This window comes from Chlamydotis macqueenii, chromosome 29 (genome assembly GCF_036417535.1).
Source record: "Chlamydotis macqueenii isolate bChlMac1 chromosome 29, bChlMac1.mat, whole genome shotgun sequence".
Classification (NCBI taxonomy): domain Eukaryota; kingdom Metazoa; phylum Chordata; class Aves; order Otidiformes; family Otididae; genus Chlamydotis; species Chlamydotis macqueenii.
This window is the reverse complement of record NC_141584.1, coordinates 625,445-645,524: the sequence shown is the minus strand read 5'-3', so window position 1 is coordinate 645,524 and position 20,080 is coordinate 625,445. Positions and strand designations below refer to the sequence as shown.

The following is a 20,080-nucleotide window of genomic DNA, read 5'->3' as shown; positions in this document are numbered from 1 at the left end:
CTCGCTGGGTGCTGCAGCAGGAACCCTGAACCTGCTGCTTGGCTGAACAGGAGAGGGGTTTCACCCCAAATTAGTGGTGTGGCAGCCGGCAGCGGTGAGCCGGAGCCCTCGTAACGAGAAGTGCCCCGCGGGTCACGTGGCAAAGCCCTCGGCCTTTAAAGGGCGTTTTATTTTGAAAATCCTTCCTAATCCCCCAATTCCCTTTAATGAATTTCTTCTGCCAATGTTTTTTTAAAGATCCCAGCCCTGCGAGGCTGCCTCAGGTGCTTTAGCCGGAGCAGTTGCTGCTGAGCTGCCGGCTGTGAGTGTTTAAAATTGAGATGAGGGCCCCAAAGTAGCGTTTTTGAAAGGGGGTTTTAATCCTTTAAAGTTGTAATTTCTCTTAATGAAAAACCACACTAGCAAGGGATGCAAAAAGCCGAGGTTTTTCACAAAAGCGCTGCCGTGAAACTCCGAAAGCCCCCCGTCAACAGCTGCCTGTTGCGTCCTGCATGCAAAGCTCAAGCGTGTTTGTAACTCCGGTGGGGTTCGTGGGCTCGTTTTCTTCAAGGTAGTTTAAAAAAAAATAAAAATTTGAACTACTGGGGCTTTTCCTCTAATTAGCAAGCCCGTTTGAGAGAGGAATTTACATATGTAACTTTTCATGAGACCCTAAAGGCGCAGCTGCTTTACGAGATGTCAGCGTCATGCGAAATGCATCCTGAAATTACATTTTTACGTGCACAAAACAGGACAAATTTCGTGGGGAGGAGGGTCGCAGGGCATGCCCTGGCCGTGGTCGTACTGATTTGCGTGAGGATTGGTCTCGGCGGCGTCCTCCCCACTGGTTTTACTGGTTTCTCGCAGTGGTGTACCCAGCGCTTGCCTCCGCTCGGCCGGGTTCTGTTCAGGGGGACAGTGGGACAAAAACCTCGTGGCTGCTGTGTCGGCTCCTGGTGTTTCAAGATTTTTTTCACTTAAAATACTTTTCCCCTCCCTTTTTTTTTGGCTTTTTGGAGTGTGTGTTGGGTTTTTTGGTTGTTATTTTTATTTCCCATAGCGTGAGGTAGCCTCAACCCAGAAAAGCTGGAGAATTTACCCCAAACCGTCCCTGACCTTCGCTGGGAAACGGGGAGAAAGGAGTCAGACCGCAGCGAACGCCGACAAAAACAACGCCCAGATCGACTTGTACTTTCCACCAAAAGTATTTTTTTTTTTTTATATCAACTGATGTTAAAAAATACAGACTTGTTTTACAAGAATAGCACCATTTTTTTATGTGGTATTATACATGAGCACTCCTGCTGACGATACACAGGGGAGGGACGGGGGCGGGAGGGGATGCGTGATACCCGGATTTGTGAGATCCCTTTTGCAGGGAGGGGCCATCGTACCTGCCAGTTAGATTCCCACCTCCACCTGACCTAAAAAATAGGTCTTACAGGAAGATAATAAATAAATAAGACCGTGGGGTTGGTTTTGATTTCGCAGCCTGCCCGGCCAGCGATGAAAAGAGGCGGTGGTCCCCCACGGAAGGGCGTGAATCGAGGGGTCGTTGCAGCCGTTCAGTGCAGAAGTCGTACGAGCGATTGGAAAGTACTCAGCTCCTTGGGGTGGGTTGGGGTTTTTTTGAGTTTTCTTTTACGGTATTGGGCTGGATTTAAAAAAAAAAAACAAACCAAACCAAAACAACAAACAACAACAACAAACAAACACACAAATAAAACAATTCTTTTTACAAGAAGCAGACTGGGCCAATATCCACGCCAAACTCCTGATCGGCTCCACCAATGTCCATAGGTGCAATATCTACAATGGGCAGGCGCGAGGTCTTCTGTGATCGGTACTCAATGACTGTCTTGCCCCATTTGCCAGTGTGTTTCTGGGGAGAAAAGGAGGAAAGATGTTGTTAGGTGCTCTGAACCCTCCAAACCAATAGCAACCTCATGGGTTGAACCCCAGCTCATCGCCTACGTCTTTCTCTCGCAGGCGCCCGTGGACTTACCGTGCAACCGTCCTCCAAGACGCTGTACGTGAACCTGCTGTTGCCCTCGGCTCTGATCTCCACGTCGTTGGATCCCTGGATGAGGAGGGCTTTCTTCAGGTTGCCCGTCTCCTCGTCCATGTAGGCGATGCTGTTCTTGCAGTGGTAAGTGACGTTCTGGGAGCCCTCGGTGGACAGGAGGCGGAGGAAGGTCATCTGGATGTTGGCGGTGTTGGGAGCCAAGTCTTCATCGCCGTAGCTGAACTGGAGGGAAGAGGCAAGACATTAAAGCCTGCGAGTGTCTCAGCAACCATATTTTCAGCCACCTTTCGAGGGAACTTCCATACTTTACCTTCCCAAATGGCTGCAAAAATCACAGCCCGACTGACCCAACCCCAAGCTTTCAGGATAGCCCTCTAGCCAATCCCTTGTATGATGTCTATCAACGTAACCCCAAGAAGGACAACCCAACCCTCCAACCAGACACCCAACGCCTTCCCCTGCTCAACCTCCCTTCCCGCTCCCGGTGCACGGCACCAGCCCAGGGGGACGCTTACGTGGAAACCGCCGTTGATGGTCTCTGCAAACCAGACGTGCTTCTTGTCTTTGGTCTTACTGGTCCACCAGTTCTTCTTGGGAATGCTGCTGGGGTTGGGGTAGACGCAGGTCTCGCCCGTCTCCATGTTGCAGAAAACTTTGATGGCGTCCAAGGTGCAGCCCTGGTTCGGGTCGATCCAGTAGTCTCCTGCAGTGGGGAGGACAAACGGTGTGTGAACACGAGGTTTTGGAGGTCAGAGTAAAGAGCATGATGGAGCTCGCTGTCCTCTTGGGGCTGGGGCAGAGCGGCAGGAGGGGAGGAGGCAGGGGTGGAGGCTCTTACCGCTCTTCCACTCGGGATGGCAAAGCTTGATGTCGCGACAGGTCCTGGCCGGGTTCTTCTTGGAGCCCTCGGGGCTGCGGATGCTCTCGATCTGGTTGTTGAGGGCCTTGAGGGTGGCGTCCACCTCGACGTCGTGCTGCCGCAGACCGCCGGCGGCCTCGTCCGCCCGCATGTAGCGGATGGGGTCGGGACCCTTCTCTGGCTGACCCAGGCCAGCGAAAGCCGACATGTCGATACCGGTGCCTGGGGGGCCGGGAGGACCGGGGGGACCTGGGTTTCCGGGAGGACCCTACGGGAGGAAACAGACGCAATCCTGACGGGCTGCTCTGCGAGCTGGATCCCCATCCGTCACCACCACTGCTGGCATTTTTTACTCACCGCAGGACCTGGTTCACCGCTTCGTCCACGGGGGCCGGGGGGACCGATGGGGCCGGGCATGCCGTTGGAGCCATCTTTGCCAGAGGGGCCGACGGGGCCGGGTGGACCCTAGGAGAGAGCCCCGAAACAGGGGGTCAGGCAGGGAAGGCTCTGGGGAACCGTTAGCTCCTGCCGTTAACGAGCGAGGCAGGCGACCCGGAGCTGCCTCCTCTTCCTCTCATCTCCCCAGATGCCACGGGCAGGACTTACCCTGGGACCGGAGGGACCCGCGGGACCAGCAGCACCTTGGTCTCCAGAAGGACCCTGAGGAGGAAGCGAGGGCGGATGTTACAGCTCCGCATCCAGCCCTGAGGATCTGGGCTCCCTCTGCGGCTGCGGAGACCCCAAACGAGCCGCATCCAGCTCCGCGGCGAGGTTTGGGCGGGGCTGAGTGCTGAGCTCCCAAATCCAACACTTACAGGTGGTCCGGGAAGACCCTGCAGCCCGGTGAAGCCGCGGTGGCCCTTCAGCCCTCTCTCTCCAGCCTCTCCTGTCTCACCCTTGTCACCGCGAGGCCCTTGGGGACCCTGGAAGGGGAGAAGGGGAGATGTCAGGCTCAGGGTGGCAGACCCCCACCCAACGCCCCCCAGGGACCCTGTGTGCGCACGCGGGACGCCCCGACGAGCCCGGCGTCACTCACCGGCATGCCTCGAGCGCCAGCGGGACCGGAGGGACCCATGGGACCTTGTGCTCCCTGCAGAGAGAAAAGAGGGGAGTCGAGAGGGGGCCAGGAGCACGGGGTGTGTCGGGGGTGTCCGAACCAGCCCTGCTCGCAGGACCTTTAAACACTCTCAGCCGGAGCATCGGCGCCGAGTGCCGATCCTCGCAAACGAAAACCCCGGCGGGTTTTCCCTGGTTGAGCTCCTGGTGCCGACAGCTCCCCGAGCTGTGCTTGTGCGCAGGCTGAGCCCAAACCGGGCTCCCGGTGCTCGTGAACCCCCGGGAAGACGCTCGGAGCTGCTAACGGCACTCGGGGCACCGGCTGGGTAGCGACGGCCGCTAACAGCACCCGCCCGGCTCTCCCAGTCACTCCGGTAGCTAATTGCTCCCCGAAGGCCACCGCTATTTCATTTTTCCGCGCTCGGCGTGGTTTCCGTCTCCCCTAACAAGACCTCCAACCCGACGAGCCGTTTCCCTCGCCGACGCGCCGCCACTCACCGTCTCGCCTCTGTCTCCTTGTTTGCCGGTGGGACCAACGGGGCCGGGAGCGCCGGGGGCACCGGGAGCGCCGGGGGCACCCACGGGACCGGTTTCGCCACGATCGCCCTGCGCCGAGACAAGGGGGTGGTCAGACCGGCGGGATTTTTGGCCGGGATGCGGGGACACATGGATAGCGAGTGCCGGGGGGAGCGTGCGGGCAAGCTCACCTTCACGCCAGCCGCGCCGTCTCTGCCGGGGGGTCCGTCAGCGCCGGGGTTACCCTGGGAAGAAAGAGGAGAAATTTAAGTCTTGACCCTGGGATGGAGCGGGATGCGTGCAAATTCCCCTTCCAAGGCAAAACAACGTCGGCGAAAAGGTGCCGGCGATTGCCGGGAGCTGAGTTACGGCATCTCCAGACGCAGGATAAGCTGCTGTTGGGGTTACGCCGGGATGATCCTGAGCCCGGCAGGGACGGAGGCAGCGTCCCGCTCCGCCCTCTCCCCGCCCGCCGTCGTGCTGCCTACCTCGCGCCCAGGTTCGCCGGCGGGACCTGTCAGCCCGGGGGGACCCACGGGGCCGGGGGGGCCGCGGTCGCCTGCGGAGCCGGGTGCTCCTTGTTTCCCAGGTTCGCCCTAGCGAAGGGGGGAAAAACAAAAAAAAGCCGTGAGACAACACGCGTGAGATCCCGGCACGCTCCTCGTTTTAAGGCTGCTGGACCCCTCTGCCCCAGTAAGCACCAGTTATGGCCCAGCTGCGAGGCCGCGGGCACCGGCAGCTCCTGGTAGCTTTGCAAAACCCCAAACCGCACCCAAGGTTGGGGTCCCTGGGGTGCTGGCCCCGTGACCGGCTTATCGCAGCCGCTCCGGGCCTCCCGCAGCCTCCCAGCTGCCGCGCAGGGCTCCGAAGCGGCCGAATTCGCCGCGCCGAGGCCGGGAAAGCCAGGCTCGGCCGCCCCGACAGCTCTCGGCGGGGACGGTGCCACCGCCGGCGCGGGTGGAAGGGGCCGAGCCCGGCGCGGCGACGACTCACCGACGGCCCCGGCAGCCCGGGGAAACCTCTCTCGCCACGCTGTCCGGGAAGACCGACGATACCGCGTTGTCCTGCCAAACCTTGGGGACCGGGGGGACCGTCGGGACCCTGCGGGGAGGCAAAGGAAAGGGCGGGGGGGATCAGACCCCGCTGGGGTGGCGGCACGGCATCGAAGGAGCGCGGAGGGAGGCGCTCCCCAAAAAACCTACCGCGGGGCCATCCTCGCCGGGTTCGCCCTTTTCGCCGGGGGGACCAGCGGGGCCTTGGAGACCGGGGTCACCGGCACGGCCCGGGGGGCCGGCGTCACCGCGAGCACCCTTGGGACCGTCTTTCCCAGCAGAGCCGGGGGGGCCGGGTGGGCCTGGGTTGCCCTGCGGGGAGAAGATGGGGTGAGTGCGAGCGGAGGCGGCTTTTCCCGCTCCATCGCCCGCGTCCTGGCGCCGCCGGCGGCTCCGGGTCGGCTCCTGCGCTTGAAGCCCCTCAGAAAATCCCCTTTCTGTGGGCTGGTGAGCTGCTGGCGGCACCCGGGGGATGTTTCGCGCGGGGACCCGCCGCTCGGGGACCTCCGATGTTTAGTTCGGGGACCACCCGGCCCCCAGCATGGAGCAAGCAGCATCTCCTGAGCCCCAGAACCCGGGGCTGAGCCATCCCAGCTGCCCCCCGGGCCATCCCGGCTGCTCCCAAGTGAGCCTGGCTGCCCCCCGAGCGATCCCAGGTGCCCCCCAAGCCATCCCAGCTGCCCCCCCAAGCGATCCGGCTGCCCCCCAGGCGATCCCGGCTGCCCCCAAGTGACCCTGGCTGCCCCCCAACTCACATTAGGGCCCGGTGGTCCCACGCGGCCGGCAGCGCCGGGGAATCCGGTGGCTCCCTAGGGAAGAAGGAGAGGAGGAAGGTGGCTCCAATGCTGCACCGTGCTCCCCCCAGCCACCCCCTCCCACAGCCCACCCCCCCATACTCACAGGGGGCCCCTGAGCACCTCGGGCTCCTTTGGGACCAGTTACACCAGTTGGACCCTGGGAAGAGGAGGGAAACGGGTTAGAAACGTGCCAGGAGGGGCTGCAGCACCCCTGCCAGGCGATGCCCCGAATTTCCTGGGGACAGGGACCCCCGCGGGGTTTGCCCCTGGTTTTGGGGTGCCCTGGCTGTACCCACCTGCGGGCCAGGGGCTCCGGAGGGACCCTGGGGACCGGGAGCGCCGGCGTCGCCCTTCTGCCCGGGTTCTCCCTGTTCGCCTTTGGCACCGGGTTGCCCGTCGGCGCCCTGCGAGGGAGCGGCCGCCGTCAGCGCGCTGAGCCGACGCCGGACCCGTGCCGGGGGGAATGGGGCCAAATACTCACCGGGGGGCCGGCAAATCCAGCGGGACCGGGGGCACCGGGCTCACCGCGCTCGCCCTGAGGGGAAGAGGTGGGGGTTAAACTGGGGGACACGGGGGGAACGGGGCCGGCGGTGGCACCGGCAGCGCGCGGGGGCTGTAGGGGACGGCGCTTACGGGGGCACCGCGGGCACCGGCAGCGCCGGATGGACCAGGAGGGCCGGATTCACCCTGGAAAAGAAAGGATGGAGAGTTGGGATGGGGGTTGGATGGCATCTCCCTCGGTGGGGAGCAGCCGGGGGGCTGCCCGGGCTCTCACCTTCTCGCCGTTGGGGCCAGCGGGGCCGGGGGGGCCGATGGGACCTGTCAGACCCTGCGGAGGAGAGGCCGGATGAGGGGGAGGCCACCACGAGCACCCCTCGCTGGCCACCCCGCTCCTGCCCCCCCCATCCCACTTACGCGTGCGCCGTCCTTTCCGGGAGCTCCCTCGGGGCCCTTTTCCCCGACGTCTCCCTGCGGGGGCGAGACAGAGGTGGCGTGAGCTGAGCTGAGACCTGACACCGCTCGGGACACCTCTGGGACCTGTCACTTACCCGGTCTCCCTTGGGACCAGCGATGCCGGCTGCTCCCCTCTCGCCGGGCATTCCCTGCAGTCCTGGGGGACCCTGGGCGCCGTTGGGGCCGGCTGGTCCGGTTGCACCCTAAAACACAGCGAAGGTGCAGTTTTTGGGGTGCCAACCCCCTCCGTGCAGACCCCCAGCCCCCTCCCCTCCCCGTCACCCACCTTGGGTCCGTCGGTGCCCGGCGTGCCGGGGAGCCCGCGCGGACCTTGCAGCCCTTGTGCGCCGGGAGAGCCGCGTTCACCGGGAAAGCCGCGTTCGCCCTAGGGTGAGGGGAGAGGGGAGGGGGGGGGACACACAGCGTTAGGAAGAAGCCACGAGGCCACGGTGAGGGTCGCAAGGTCCACTGCATGGATATCCCCGGGGACGGAGGGCAGAGCATCCATCCCACGCTGCCCTGGAGTGACTGGGAGGTACTGGGAGGAAAGGGGACAGGCTGAGTCGCTGATACTGGGAGAACCAAGGGCTCTGGATGGGGGCGGCCAGGCTCTGCCGACCCCCCCAAAATCCCCCGTGGGACAGGGAGAGGGGTCCTGTCCCCCTAAACAGGAGGACAGTGACACTTACTCTGGGACCGACGAGACCGGGGGCACCAGCTTCTCCAGGAACACCCTGCAGTGGGGGGAAAAGAGTTGGGGGTCAGTCCTGGGGGTGCTGGGGGTCCTGACCCCCCTTTTCAGCTGGGGGACGCCTGGGAGGAGGGAAAAAAACGGGGCCTCACCTGATCTCCGGGTTTGCCGCTCTCTCCGGGGGGACCTGGTGGGCCGGGCAGCCCCTGGGAGGGGGGAGCGGTGCTGTCAGCACAGCGGCAGCGAGACCCCCAGGGACGGGGGCTCAGGGTGACCCACGAGCATCACCCTGACCCCAGCACCCCCACTTCCGTGTGCTCACCTGGAAGCCGGAGGGACCGGGGGCTCCTTGTTCTCCCCTCTCGCCCGCGGGACCCTGCAGGAAGGACGGCGGTGAAGGATCCCCCGGAATTTTGGGCAGAGCCAGAATCACGGGGCAGGGCGGGGGGGATCCTTTGCCCAGACCGGGGGGGCCGAAACCCCTGCGCCCCCCCTCCCAGTTCAGGTGGGTTTTGGCCCCGGGCGAACTCGGCTGCGACACTCACGGCGGGTCCTGGGGGGCCGGCGGCTCCCGTCTCGCCGTCCTTGCCGGGAAGACCCTACGGAGCGGGGAAAACCCATCGCTGAGCTCCAGGCGCGATGCTGCAGCCCCCGCGCCACCCTCCTGCCCCCCCGGGCCTCAGTTTCCCCACCGGAGGCTGCAGATGCGTCAGGTGACTGCGGTGCTGGAGCAACCCCAAGGGTTAATTTTGGAGGGAGGCAAGGGAGCGAAACCAACTCACCCGCAGACCTGGAGCGCCGGGCAGTCCTTTCTCGCCGGCTTTTCCAGGCTCGCCCTAGAGAGGAGAGCGGCGCCGGTGACGGGCTCCGCGCCCAGGCCGCGGCCCCGTTTCGGGCAGGAATCGGGCAATACTCACGTTAGCGCCTTTGGGACCGGGGAAGCCCATCACGCCGGGCTGGCCACGAGCGCCCTGTGGGCCGGGGGGGCCGGGGCGGCCGTCCTCGCCGGGAGCGCCCTGCGGGGAAGGGGACGTCAGCCGGGACCACGCCGGACCCCAGTGCCCCCCCCGCACCAACCGCCCCCCCCCCACGGAGCATCACTTACGGTTGGGCCGACTTTGCCTTGAGGGCCAGCGTCGCCCGGGCGGCCGGTGAGACCCTGCGGCGGAGGGAAGGAATCAGGGGGGCTGCGGCGGCCGGCCCCACGGCGTGGGGGGCAGCGGGCACCCCATCTCGCCCAGCTCCCGGCCGCCGCTCTGGGTCTGGGGCACAGGGGTCTGCCTAACACCGGCAGCAGGGTGGCTGACCCCAAAGAGCATCGTGACCCCAAAGAGCATCGTGACCCCCAAAAGCATCTTTGCAAACCCCAAGGACCATCTTCGCTCCCCCAGGAAGCATCTCAACCCCAAAGAGCACCCTAACCCCACGGGGCATCTTCGCAAACCCCAAATTGCACCTTCCCTCACCCCAAACGCAGCGTCGAGAACCCGCAATCAGGTCTTAATTAGCGCCAAACAGCAACTGAACCAACCCCAAAGAGCGTCTTAGTGCCGAAGAGCGTCTTGGCGAACCCCAAAACCAACTTAACCAACCCCAAAAGCACTTTATAGACCCCAGAAGCACCTTAACTGACCCAAAAAGTGCTTTATAGACCCCAAAAGTGCCTTAACCAACCCCAAAAGCACTTTATAGACCCCAAAAGCACCTTAACTGACCCCAAAAGTGCCTTATCGACCCCAAAAGCACCTTAACCGACCCCAAAGAGCCTCCTCGCCAACCCCAGCAGGTCCCCTCAGCGTCCCCGTCGTCCCCACATGGTCCTGCCCCAGCCGAGCCCCCCCAGCGCGCAGGGACCCCCCAGTCCAGGCACTCTGCCACCCCTCTCCCCCCCACGGGGGTCCAGTATCCGCCCCCCCCGGCTCTTACCCTGGCTCCGGGCAGCCCGGGCTCCCCAGGACGTCCGGGATCGCCGGTGGCTCCCTTGGGACCCGCGAGGCCGGCGGGGCCGCGCTCGCCCGGAGCACCCTATGAGGGGCGGGAGGGGGGAGAAGGGGTGATTTTGGGGGTTCAGGGGGTCGTCACCCACCTGGACCCCCCCCACCATGACCCTGACGTCCCACCTTGGGTCCAGCCAGCCCGTCCTGCCCGGGGAAGCCGCGATTGCCGGGAGCGCCCTGTGGAGGAAGAGGAGGAGTGAAGTCAGGTGGGGAGGTTTTGGGGGGCAGCACCTCTCTGCGGGGGGAGGGGAGTCACCCACCCTCTCTCCGGGTGGTCCAACGGGGCCGGCAGCACCGGGTTCACCTCGAGCCCCTCTCTTGCCTTCCTCGCCAGCCGGCCCGGGGGCACCTTGGGGTCCTGCGGGTCCCTGAGGAAGAGGAGGAAAAGGGGTCACCAGGAGCCTTCCTCCCCAACGGCGTGGCAGGGGCCCCCCTCCCCAATAAATCGCAGTCCCGGGGTCCCAGGCGGGAGCCCCTCGCCGTGCCACGTGTCTCGCCGGCGCCGGGGCTCAGTGGCGGCCGCGGCGGGGGTCCGGCCCCACGCATTGAGGTTGGGTAATGAAGCGAGGGGGGAATGTCCCGGCGTGGGGGGGGGACACGCACGAACACAGCGGCTATTGTTCCCCCGTGGGAGGGGGGGACGCTGCCCCTCGAGGGGCCTCGTTAGGGGAAAAGCTTCGTTAGACGCCGACCAGACAGCGGCCGCGGAGCGAGGGGCCGCGGGACGGACCCCCGGGCGGGGTGGGGGTGCTGCATGCGCCCCCCGCCCCGGGACTCACCGTCTCGCCCTTCGGTCCCTGTTCGCCTTTGAAGCCCGCGATGCCGGGCTCTCCCTGCGGAGCGAGAGGGCGGTGGGGGACGGGGCCGCAGCGGCCCCACGGCTCTGCCCGCCCGCTCCCTCCTCCGGGCCCCGGCCCTGCGCCTGTCTTCTTGCTTGGCCCCACCCCTGTCCCCACCCCATCCCTGTTCCTGTCCCATCCCCGTCCCCATCCCCGTCCCCATCCCCATTCCTGTCCCCATCCCATCCCATCTCCATCCCTGTCCCCATCCCCTCTCCTGTCCCCATCTTCATTCCTGTCCCCTTTTCCTGCTCCCATCTTTGTCCCCATCCCTGGCCCCATCCCTGGCCCCTTTCCTGTCCCCCACTGTCCTCGTTCCTGACCCCAACCTCCACCCTGTCCTTGTCCCCATCGTCGTCCTTGTCCGCATCCCTTTCCTCATCCCCATCTCCATCCCAGTTCTTTCAGCTGTCCCCCTGTCCCCATCCCTTCCCCATCCCAAACTGTCCCCATCCCCATCCCACCCCCTTCCCACCCCACCCCACCCCATCGCACCCCCTTCCCACCCCACCCCATCCCATTCCAGTCCCATCCCCATTCCCAGTGGCCCCTTCGGGACCAGGAGCGGGTGACCTGGGGGTGCCCCAAGGGTCACTGGGGAAGGGACCCACAGGGGATTTGGGGATGGGGGCGTGGCCCGTGGCAGAATGGGCGGGGCGTGTTATAGAGCGGGCAGGGTGACTTGCAGTGGGCGTGGTCGAGCGGCAGTGGGCGGGGCCAGGGCCGCGGTCCCGTCTGGGGGGCTGTGGGGGGCTCTTACCGTCTGTCCCTTGGGTCCCAGCGGGCCGGTGGCACCCTGGGGTCCGGGGGGGCCGCGGGGGCCGGGGAAGCCTGGAGCGCCGGCGATGCCGGGGGCGCCCTGCGGGAGCCGGTCACCGTCACGGGGGGGGACACAGCACGGTCCCGTGTCCCCCCACGTCCGCGTGTCCCCTGCGTCCTCCCGCCTCCCCCAGCGCCTCCGGCGTCCCCCGCACCCCACAGCGTCCCGCGTCTGCCAGCACCCTCACGGGCCCCGGCATCGCCTGTCCCACAGCGTCCCCGCGGCCCCCAGCGACCCCCGTGTCCCTCAGCGTCCCCCACCTTCCCCCGTGTCCCCCGCCATCCCCCGTGTCCCCCGGCACACCCACACCCCCCAGCGTCCCCAGTGTCCCCCACCATCCCACATTCCCCACCATCCCCCGTGTCCCCCGGCACACCCACACCCCCCAGCGTCCCCAGTATCTCCCAGTATCCCCAGTGTCCCCCAGCATTCCCACATCCCTCAGCATCCTCATGTCCACAAGTCTCCCAGTATCCCCCAGTATCTCCCAGCATCCCACATCCCCCAGCATCCCGCATCCCCCAGCATCCTCCCGCATCCCCCAGCATCCTCCCGCGTCCCCCACCACCCCCAGGGTCCCAAATCCCAGCTCAGCCCCCGGCAGCCCCTCCGCTGTCCCCCCCGGACACCCCGTCCCCGTACTCACCGCCGAGCCCTTTGCGCCGGGGATGCCGTCGGTCCCGGGGTTGCCCTAAAAAAAGCCACCGCTGAGCCCCCCCGTGCCTCAGTTTCCCCTCCGCCAAGCAGAGGATGACCCCTCCGCCCCGCCCCCCGCAGGATCAGCCCCCTCCCCGTCGCCCCCAGGCCGGGGACAGCTGGGGACAAGGCACCGCGGTGGGGAGGGGGGGGACACTTACGGGGGCGCCGGCGGGGCCGGGAGAGCCGGGGGTGCCGGATTCACCGCGGGGGCCCTGGGCGCCCTCGGGACCGCGTGCGCCGGTGGGGCCAGCTTCACCCTGCCGGGGGGAGACACGGGGTGAGGGGCGGGGGGCTCGGCGCCGTGCCTCGGCTCCCCCTGCCCAGAGCGACCCCTTCCCGTTACCTTCGAGCCGGGGGCGCCGGGGAAACCGGGGGCTCCAGCCGGGCCGACGGGTCCCTGCGGGGGAGAGGAGCGTGAGGGCCCACCCGGGTTTTGGGTGGGGGGGTCCCAGGGGACCCCGCCGTCCCCCATGGGGTGACACAGGGGACGCCAGCGCGGGACGGGGCCAAGCAGCCCCTTACTCACAGGGGGTCCGGCCGGGCCGGGGAGACCGTCGTTGCCACGAGCACCCTGGGGGGAGACGGGGGTTGTCACAGGGTGGGGGGCGCAGCGGGGGGGACCCCGTCCTGCCGGGACCCCCCTGCCGCCAGCGCGGTGTCACCGGGGCAGCGTCACACTCACCGCAGCGCCGGAGGGGCCGGGGCGTCCTCTCTCGCCGGGCAGCCCGCGGGGACCCTGGGGGGGGCAGGGCGGCGGGTTGGGCTCCGTGCTGCCGGACACCCCCCACCCCCCACCCCCCGTGCCTCAGTGTCCCCTTTTCCCCACCCAAAAACTCACCATGGGGCCGGGGGAGCCGTTCTCGCCGGGGGAGCCGGATTCGCCCTGCGAGGAGGGGCAGAGCGGGTGAGCCCCCACGCCACGGGACGGTCACCCCCAGCCCCGACACCACGGGGATGGTCACCCCCAGCCCCCACCCCACGGGACGGTCACCCCCAGCCCCGACACCACGGGGATGGTCACCCCCAGCCCCCACGCCACGGGACGGTCACCCCCAGCCCCGACACCACGGGGATGGTCACCCCCAGCCCCCACGCCACGGGACGGTCACCCCCAGCCCCGACACCACGGGGATGGTCACCCCCAGCCCCCACCCCACGGGACGGTCACCCCCAGCCCCGACCCCACGGGGATGGTCACCCCCAGCCCCCACCCCACGGGACGGTCACCCCCAGCCCCGACACCACGGGGATGGTCACCTCCCAGCCCCCACCCCACGAGACGGTCACCACCCAGCCCCGACACCACGGGGATGGTCACCTCCCAGCCCCCACCCCACGGGACGGTCACCCCCAGCCCCGACACCACGGGGATGGTCACCTCCCAGCCCCCACCCCACGAGACGGTCACCCCCAGCCCCGACACCACGGGGATGGTCACCTCCCAGCCCCCACGCCACGGTATGGTCACCCCCAGCCCTGACACCACGGGGACAGTCACCCCCAGCCCTGACACCACGGGGACGGTCACACCCCCTCCACCCCCCAGCCCTGACGCCACGGGGATGGTCACCCCCCACCCTGCCAGTGCCACCACGGGGACAGTCACACCCCCTCCAGCCCTGACACCATGGGGACAGTAACCCTCCCCCCTCCCCACCGGTGTCAACGCCGTGGGGACGGTCAGCCTGCCAGCCCCGACGCCATGGGGATGGTCACCCCACCAGTACTGACGTCATGGAGACAGTCACCCCCTCAACCCTGACGCCATGGGGATGGTCACCCCCAGCCCTGACGTCATGGGGATGGTCACCCCACCAGTACTGACGTCATGGAGACAGTCACCCCCTCAGCCCCGACGCCATGGGGATGGTCACCCCCAGCCCTGACGTCATGGGGATGGTCACGCCCCCCAGCCCCCACGCCACGGGGCCGGTCACCGCACACTTACCTTGGCTCCAGGAGCCCCTGCCTCTCCCTTGGCACCGTCCAAGCCGGGGTAGCCCTGGGCACAGAAACATTTGGGGGAGGGGGCGTCACCCTGTGTGCCAGCGGGTGACGGGGACACTGGAGGTGCAAGGGGGGGGCACACTTACCCGGTGGCCTTTCACTCCGGGGAGACCGGGCGTCCCGGGGAAGCCACGCGCACCCTGCGAGCGAGCGGAGAGAAAGGGGTTGGGGGGGCACAGCAGAGAGGGGGGTCTGTCCCACGGGGGGGTCGGATCCAGCCCGGCGCTGCCTTACCTGGGGGCCGGGGGGGCCGCGCTCGCCGGATTTGCCGGGTTTGCCAGTCTCACCCTGAAATGAGATGGGGGGGGGAGTGGGAAATAAAATCGCCCTTTGGCTTCTGGCCGAGGCCACTGCTGCAACGAGCTGCCTGTTCTCAGGCGGGGTTTGCCGGGCAAAGGACTCACGTCGTCACCGGGTTTCCCAGGAGGTCCGGGCGGTCCCCGGGGACCCATCGGACCCTAAAGGGGACAGAGAGGCAGCGGGTGAGCTGGTGGGTGGCACGTCCCTGAGGTTTGGGGGTGTGGGGGGGACACGGGACACTCACAGCAGCGCCGGGCTCGCCGGGCTCGCCGGGGTTGCCTTGAAATCCTTGGGGACCCTGGAAGGGACACGGGTGGCATCAGCAGGGTGGGTGGGGTGCCCAGGCAGAGACCCCGAGCCTGGCGGGGCGGGGTGGGGGGGTACTTACGGGAGCGCCGGAAGGTCCGGGGGGGCCGCGGGGTCCCATGGGGCCCTGGGTGCGGGGAGAAAACAGTGTCATCATCTGCTAAACTGGGGAGGGGCCCCCAAAACGGGGACGGACCCCATCATGGGTGACGCTGCCACGTCCCCCTGGGGTGCGTGGGGGGGTTTGGGGGGGTCTCGGGACGGGGGGTGGTCCTCTCACCATGGGTCCCTGCATGACGCCCATCTGCGCACCTCCAGCCTTCTCATCGAAGCCGCCTGCCATCTGAGCTGCGAAATTCTGCGAGGGGAAGGGGAGGGTCAGCCCCAAAATCCCCTCGTTTCACCCCAAAAAACAACCCCCCTGATACTCACCCCACCGAGGCCGGGGGGGCCAGGAGGTCCGGGGGGGCCGGGGGGGCCGGGATTTCCAGGGGTGCCGGGTTCTCCATCCCTGCCCCGGGGGCCGGGGGCACCCTGTGGAGTGGGGTGTGGGGGAGAGAAGAAAAAGTGGGGATCATCCATGCGGCGATCGCGTCAGTTCTCTGCAGCACCCCACTGGGGTGGGGGGGGCAGATTTTGCCGCGGGGGGAGGGTACGCTCTCACCTTCTCCCCCTTCTCGCCGCGGTCCCCTCGTTGTCCCTGTTCGCCTGCCGGTCCCTGGGAAAAGAGGGGGGGATCAGCTCTCCCCTGTGCCCCCCCAGCCCCCCTCCCACAAACATCCCAGCAATGCGCCCGCAGAAACGCGCTCCCACCTGTGGTCCCGGAGGCCCTCGGGGTCCTACGACCTGGGTGGGGGGGACACAAGGGTGGGGTGAGACGAGTGCAAGCAGAGGCTCCCCCCCCCAACCCAGACCATCCCTGCAACGGCAAGGCCCCCGTTTTGGGGGTCCCCTAGTGCCCCCCCCAGTTTGGGACACTTACATCTTTAATGTCACCGGGTTCGCCCTTCTGTCCCTGTGAGGCAAAGCATGGGGTGAGCCAAGGAGGGGGGCCAGCCCAGACCCCTCCCCCAAATTTCTCCCACCCCCCCAAGATGCCACCCCCCCCCACAAGGTAACAAACCCCCCCAAACGGTTACAACCCCCCCCCAGGAGGTGACAACCCCCCAGCCGCTTGCCCCATGGAGATGCCCAAGGGTGCTGCCTTCCCCCCCCCCCCCCATTTTGGGCGAAAATCCCAGGAAATTGGGCCCATGGCGGGCGGGGGGGGACACGAGCCTCACCTTGGGGCCAGGTTGCCCTGTTGGAAAAACAAAAAAAATAAAGAAAAATTAGAGAGGGGACGGCTGGGGAGGGGCCGCACACACACACGAGGCACCTCTGTCCCCAGCCCGGGGGGGGGGTGATGATCCTGGGGGGGGGCTGTGGGGCCAAACCGGGGGGCACAGGAGCGCGGGGGCTCCCCCGAAGCGGGGTGGCGGGGGGGGGGGGGCGAAGCGGGGCTCAGCGTGCGGGAGCGGGGCCGCGCGGTTTTGGGTGGGGGATGCTCAACCCTTCACACGCCCCCCCCCCCAAAAAGGGGGGCAGGGAAGGGTTAAAAAAGGCAACTTGGGGGAGGGGGTCACGGATGGGATTGGCATTTTTTTCCCGTCATTTTGGGTGAATTCTTGCCGTTTTGGGGACAAACCCCGTTTCAATGTCGCCTTTACGGGGATGCGGGGTCCATGACCACCCCCCACCCCCGCATCCCAAACCCATCCGCTTTTCAGGAATTGGATCCCAAAACACCCCGGCTGCCGTTGCGGGGGGGGGAAAAAAAAAAAGATTTTTTTTTTTTTTTCCCACTCTGGGATGAAATTTAGGGATGCAGTTGCCTTTTCCCTGGGAATTCCCCATGGATGCTCCCCCCGGCCTGGGAGCCCATCCGTGGCCCGGTAATTTATTTATTAACGGCGAGCGAAGGGGAAATAAATAAATTCCGACCGGCGGGCGGCTCGGTGGGGCAGATGGGGCAGCACTCTCCGAAGGGGATTTCGGGGCTGGGGCAGTGGCGCAGCTCCTCGCAGATGATGTCGTCGCACAGGACGGTCCCCGTGTCGCACACGCAGATACGGCACGGCTCCGGCTTCCACACGTCCTTGTCGCGGTACGCCTGCCCGTCCTGCAGGCAGCTGCCCGCCTCGGCTGCGGGGAGAAGATTTTGGGGGGGGGTACAGCGGGGGGGTGGCATCAAGCCCTCGCCCCACAGCCAGGGAGGCGGGGGATCGCGGTCGCCCCGCGACGGCGGCGGTGGCGTCGTCACCTCGGGGGTTATGGGGCGTCCTCCCCGCTTATGGGGGAGGAAGAGGAGGGTGGGATCCCCAAAGTGGGGGTCCCAGCGCAGCGGGGTGGCTCAGCAAAGCGGCTTCAGCCTGAAGCGTAGGGGGGGAAAGGGGGGGCACCCCGGTGGCATTAAGCGTCCCCCCGCCCTGTGCTGGGGGCACCCGGTGTGTCCCCCGCGGCCCTTGTGCCTGCGTTGCCCCCGGGGCCTCTCGGGGAGGGGGGCTTGGTGTCCCTGGGATGGATCCCCGGCCCCCCCAGACGTGCCCCAGGGTCCCCAGGACCGTGTCCTGGTGTCCCCAGGAGGTGTCCCAGGATCCCCTGGTGTTCCCAGGCTGCACCCCAGGGTCCCTGGGACGTGTTCCCGTGTCCCCAGGAGGTACCGCAGGGTGGCCAGGAGACGCCCCAGGCTGTGCCCCAGGGTCCCCAGGCTGCACCCCAGGGTCCCTGGGACATGTCCCAGTGTCCCCAGGAGGTGTCCCAGTATCCCCAGGAGTGCCCAGGTGTCCCCAAACCGCCCCTGGGGTCCCTGGGATGTGTCCCAGTATCCCCAGGATGTCTCCTGGGGTCCCCAGGTATCCCCAGGCTGTGCCCCAAGTTCCCCAAAGTGCACCCCAGGGTCCCTGGGACGTGTCCCAGTGTCCACAGGAGTGCCCAGGTGTCCCAAGCTGCACCCCAGGGTCCCCGGAGATGCCCCAGGATCCCTGGGACATGTCCCGGTGTCCCCAGCAGGTACCTCACAGTGGCCACGAGGTGCCCCAGGGTCCCCAAACTGCACCCAAGGGTCCCAGGGATGTGTCCTGGTGTCCCCAGGAGGTGTCCCAAGGTCCCCAGGCTGCATCCCAGAGTCCCCAAACTGCATCCCAGGGTCCCAGGGTCCCGTCTCAGTGTCCCCAGGAGATGTCCCAGCATCCCCAGGAGGTGTCCCAGGTTGTCCCCCAGGCTGCACCCCAGGGTCCTCGGGGATGCCCCAGGGTCCCTGGGACGTGTCCCTGTGTCCCCAGCAGGTACCTCAGGGTGGCCAGGAGGTGCCCCAGGGTCCCCAGGTGTCCCTAGGCTGCACCCCAAAGACCTTGGGATGGGCTCCAGTGGCCCCAGGAGGTGTCTCCCATGGTCCCCAGGATGGGACCCAGGACCCCCCGGATGGGACCCAGGACGCCCAGGAGATGCCTTGGTATCCCCAGGGTCCCTAGGATGTTCCCTGGTGTCCCCAGGGTCCTCAAGGTGCCCAGGACATGTCCCAGCAGCCCCAGGACGTACCCCAGGGCTGGACCCTCTGTCCCCCTCTGCACCCTGTGTCCCCAGCTGGACCCCACGTCCCACGCTGGTCCCACGCTGTCCCCTCACGTCCCACGCTGTCCCCTCCCCCCATGTCCCACGCCCCCGTGTCCCCCAGCAGTACCCAAGTGTCCCTGCTGTGGCCCCTGCCCCAGCCCGTGTCCTACCCCCCGCTGTCCCTGCTGTCCTCGTGCTGCACCCCACTGTGCCACCTGTACACACAGCCCTGACGCTGCCCCCCACCCTGTCCCACGCTGCCCCCACCGCCCTTACCCTGTCCCAGGCTCTCCCCTGGTGTCCCCAGACTGTCCCCCAGAGTCCCACGCTCTTCCCCTCTGTCCCAACTCGTCCCCCACCACCTTTAAACTTTTCCCACCGTCCCCCTGTGTCCCCACGCTGTCTCCCACTCTCTCTGTGCTGTCCCCCTGTGTCCCCCTCCCATCCCACACTGTCCCCCACCACCCTGAAACTTTCCCCCTCCATCCCGCACTGTCCCCCCATGTCCCCCAGTCTCCTTGTGCTGTCCCCCCATGTCCCACGCTGTCCCCCCCATCCTACGCTGTCCCCCCACTACCCTTAAAATTTTCGCCCTCCATCCCACGTTGACCCTCTCTGTGCCACGCTGTCCCCCCATCCCACGCTGTCCCCCCGTGTCCCACACTGTCCCCCCATCCCACACTGTCCCCCCGTGTCCCACACTGTCCCTCAGAGTCCCCACGCTGTCTCCCACTTCTCCTTGTGCTGTCCCCCCGTGTCCCACGCTGTGTCCCCCCCATCCCACGCTGTCCCCCCCACTACCCTGAAACTTTCCCCCTCCCTCCCAAGCTGTCCCTCTCTGTGCCACACTGTCCCTCCGTGTCCCCACTCCGTGTCCCACGCTGTGTCCCCCCATCCCACGCTGCCCCCCCACTGCCCTTAAAACTCTCCCCCTCCGGCCCACGCTGTGCCTCCCTGTGCCACGCTGTCCCCCACGCTGTCCCGCCGTGTCCCACGCTGTCCCCCTGTGTCCCCCTGTGTCCCACGCTGTCCCCCCATCCTACGCTGTCCCCCCGTGTCCCACGCTGTCCCTCAGTGTCCCCCCCATCCCACGCTGTCCCCCTCCCACCTCAGACTGTCCCCCCCACTATCCTGAAACTTTCCCGCTCCGTCCCACGCTGTCCCTCCGTGTCCCCCCGTGTCTCCCACCCCCGCCCCCCTCCCCAAATCCCCGGCTACTCTCCGTCGGGACGCGGCCGGGGGATCCGGTACTCACGGAGGTCGCGGTCCTGCGCGGCGGCGGTGGCGAGGAGGAGGAGGAGGAGGAAGGCGAAGGCGGCGCGGCGGCGGCCGGGCATGGCGAGGCGGCGGGGCCCCTCACCGTGCGTCGGGCCGAGCAGTGCCCCCCACCGCCCCGCCGCCGCGTATATGTCCCGGCGCGGCCCCCCGGGCCCTGTAACCGGAGCCGGCCCGGCCCCCGGCCCGGCCCATCCCCCTCCTCCGGGACGGCACCCGCGGCCAGGGCGCGCGGCGGGGGGCGGGGGGGGGAGGGAGGGGCGGGGGGCACGGGGCTGGGCCCCCCCTCAAGCACAAACTTCCCACCCCGGCC

General features: G+C 67.0%; 1 protein-coding gene across 1 annotated transcript; it reads right to left on the bottom strand.

The window, feature by feature from the left end:
- Positions 1-1,263: 1,263 nt before the first annotated feature.
- Positions 1,264-19,862, bottom strand: COL2A1 (collagen type II alpha 1 chain). Its single transcript, XM_086768685.1, has 54 exons — positions 19,748-19,862; positions 16,882-17,082; positions 16,182-16,198; positions 15,881-15,913; positions 15,712-15,744; positions 15,563-15,616; positions 15,331-15,432; positions 15,179-15,256; positions 14,981-15,025; positions 14,837-14,890; positions 14,697-14,750; positions 14,527-14,580; positions 14,379-14,432; positions 14,234-14,287; positions 13,124-13,168; positions 12,968-13,021; positions 12,812-12,856; positions 12,629-12,682; positions 12,444-12,542; positions 12,233-12,277; positions 11,527-11,625; positions 10,707-10,760; positions 10,188-10,295; positions 10,051-10,104; positions 9,857-9,955; positions 9,036-9,089; positions 8,848-8,946; positions 8,713-8,766; positions 8,476-8,529; positions 8,253-8,306; positions 8,083-8,136; positions 7,929-7,973; positions 7,526-7,624; positions 7,335-7,442; positions 7,201-7,254; positions 7,061-7,114; positions 6,919-6,972; positions 6,767-6,820; positions 6,582-6,689; positions 6,389-6,442; positions 6,244-6,297; positions 5,639-5,800; positions 5,430-5,537; positions 4,925-5,032; positions 4,628-4,681; positions 4,419-4,526; positions 3,901-3,954; positions 3,680-3,787; positions 3,471-3,524; positions 3,222-3,329; positions 2,844-3,132; positions 2,521-2,708; positions 1,985-2,227; positions 1,264-1,861 (listed from the first exon to the last, which is right to left on the bottom strand). Exons 1-54 carry the CDS (start codon positions 19,827-19,829, stop codon positions 1,715-1,717), a joined length of 4,455 nt encoding a protein of 1,484 aa, XP_086624811.1. The 5' UTR covers positions 19,830-19,862; the 3' UTR covers positions 1,264-1,714.
- Positions 19,863-20,080: the final 218 nt, after the last annotated feature.

Coding starts and splice junctions, on each gene's coding strand:
- COL2A1 (XM_086768685.1), bottom strand. CDS start 19,829: ATGCCCGGCCGCCGCCGCGCCGCCTTCGCCTTCCTCCTCCTCCTCCTC. Junction 14,891..14,980: donor CCGGACCTTCCGGCGCTCCC/GTAAGTACCCCC, acceptor TGTCCCTTCCAG/GGTCCCCAAGGATTTCAAGG. Junction 14,433..14,526: donor GCGGCCCCCCCGGCCCCCAG/GTAAGGCAGCGC, acceptor GCTCGCTCGCAG/GGTGCGCGTGGCTTCCCCGG.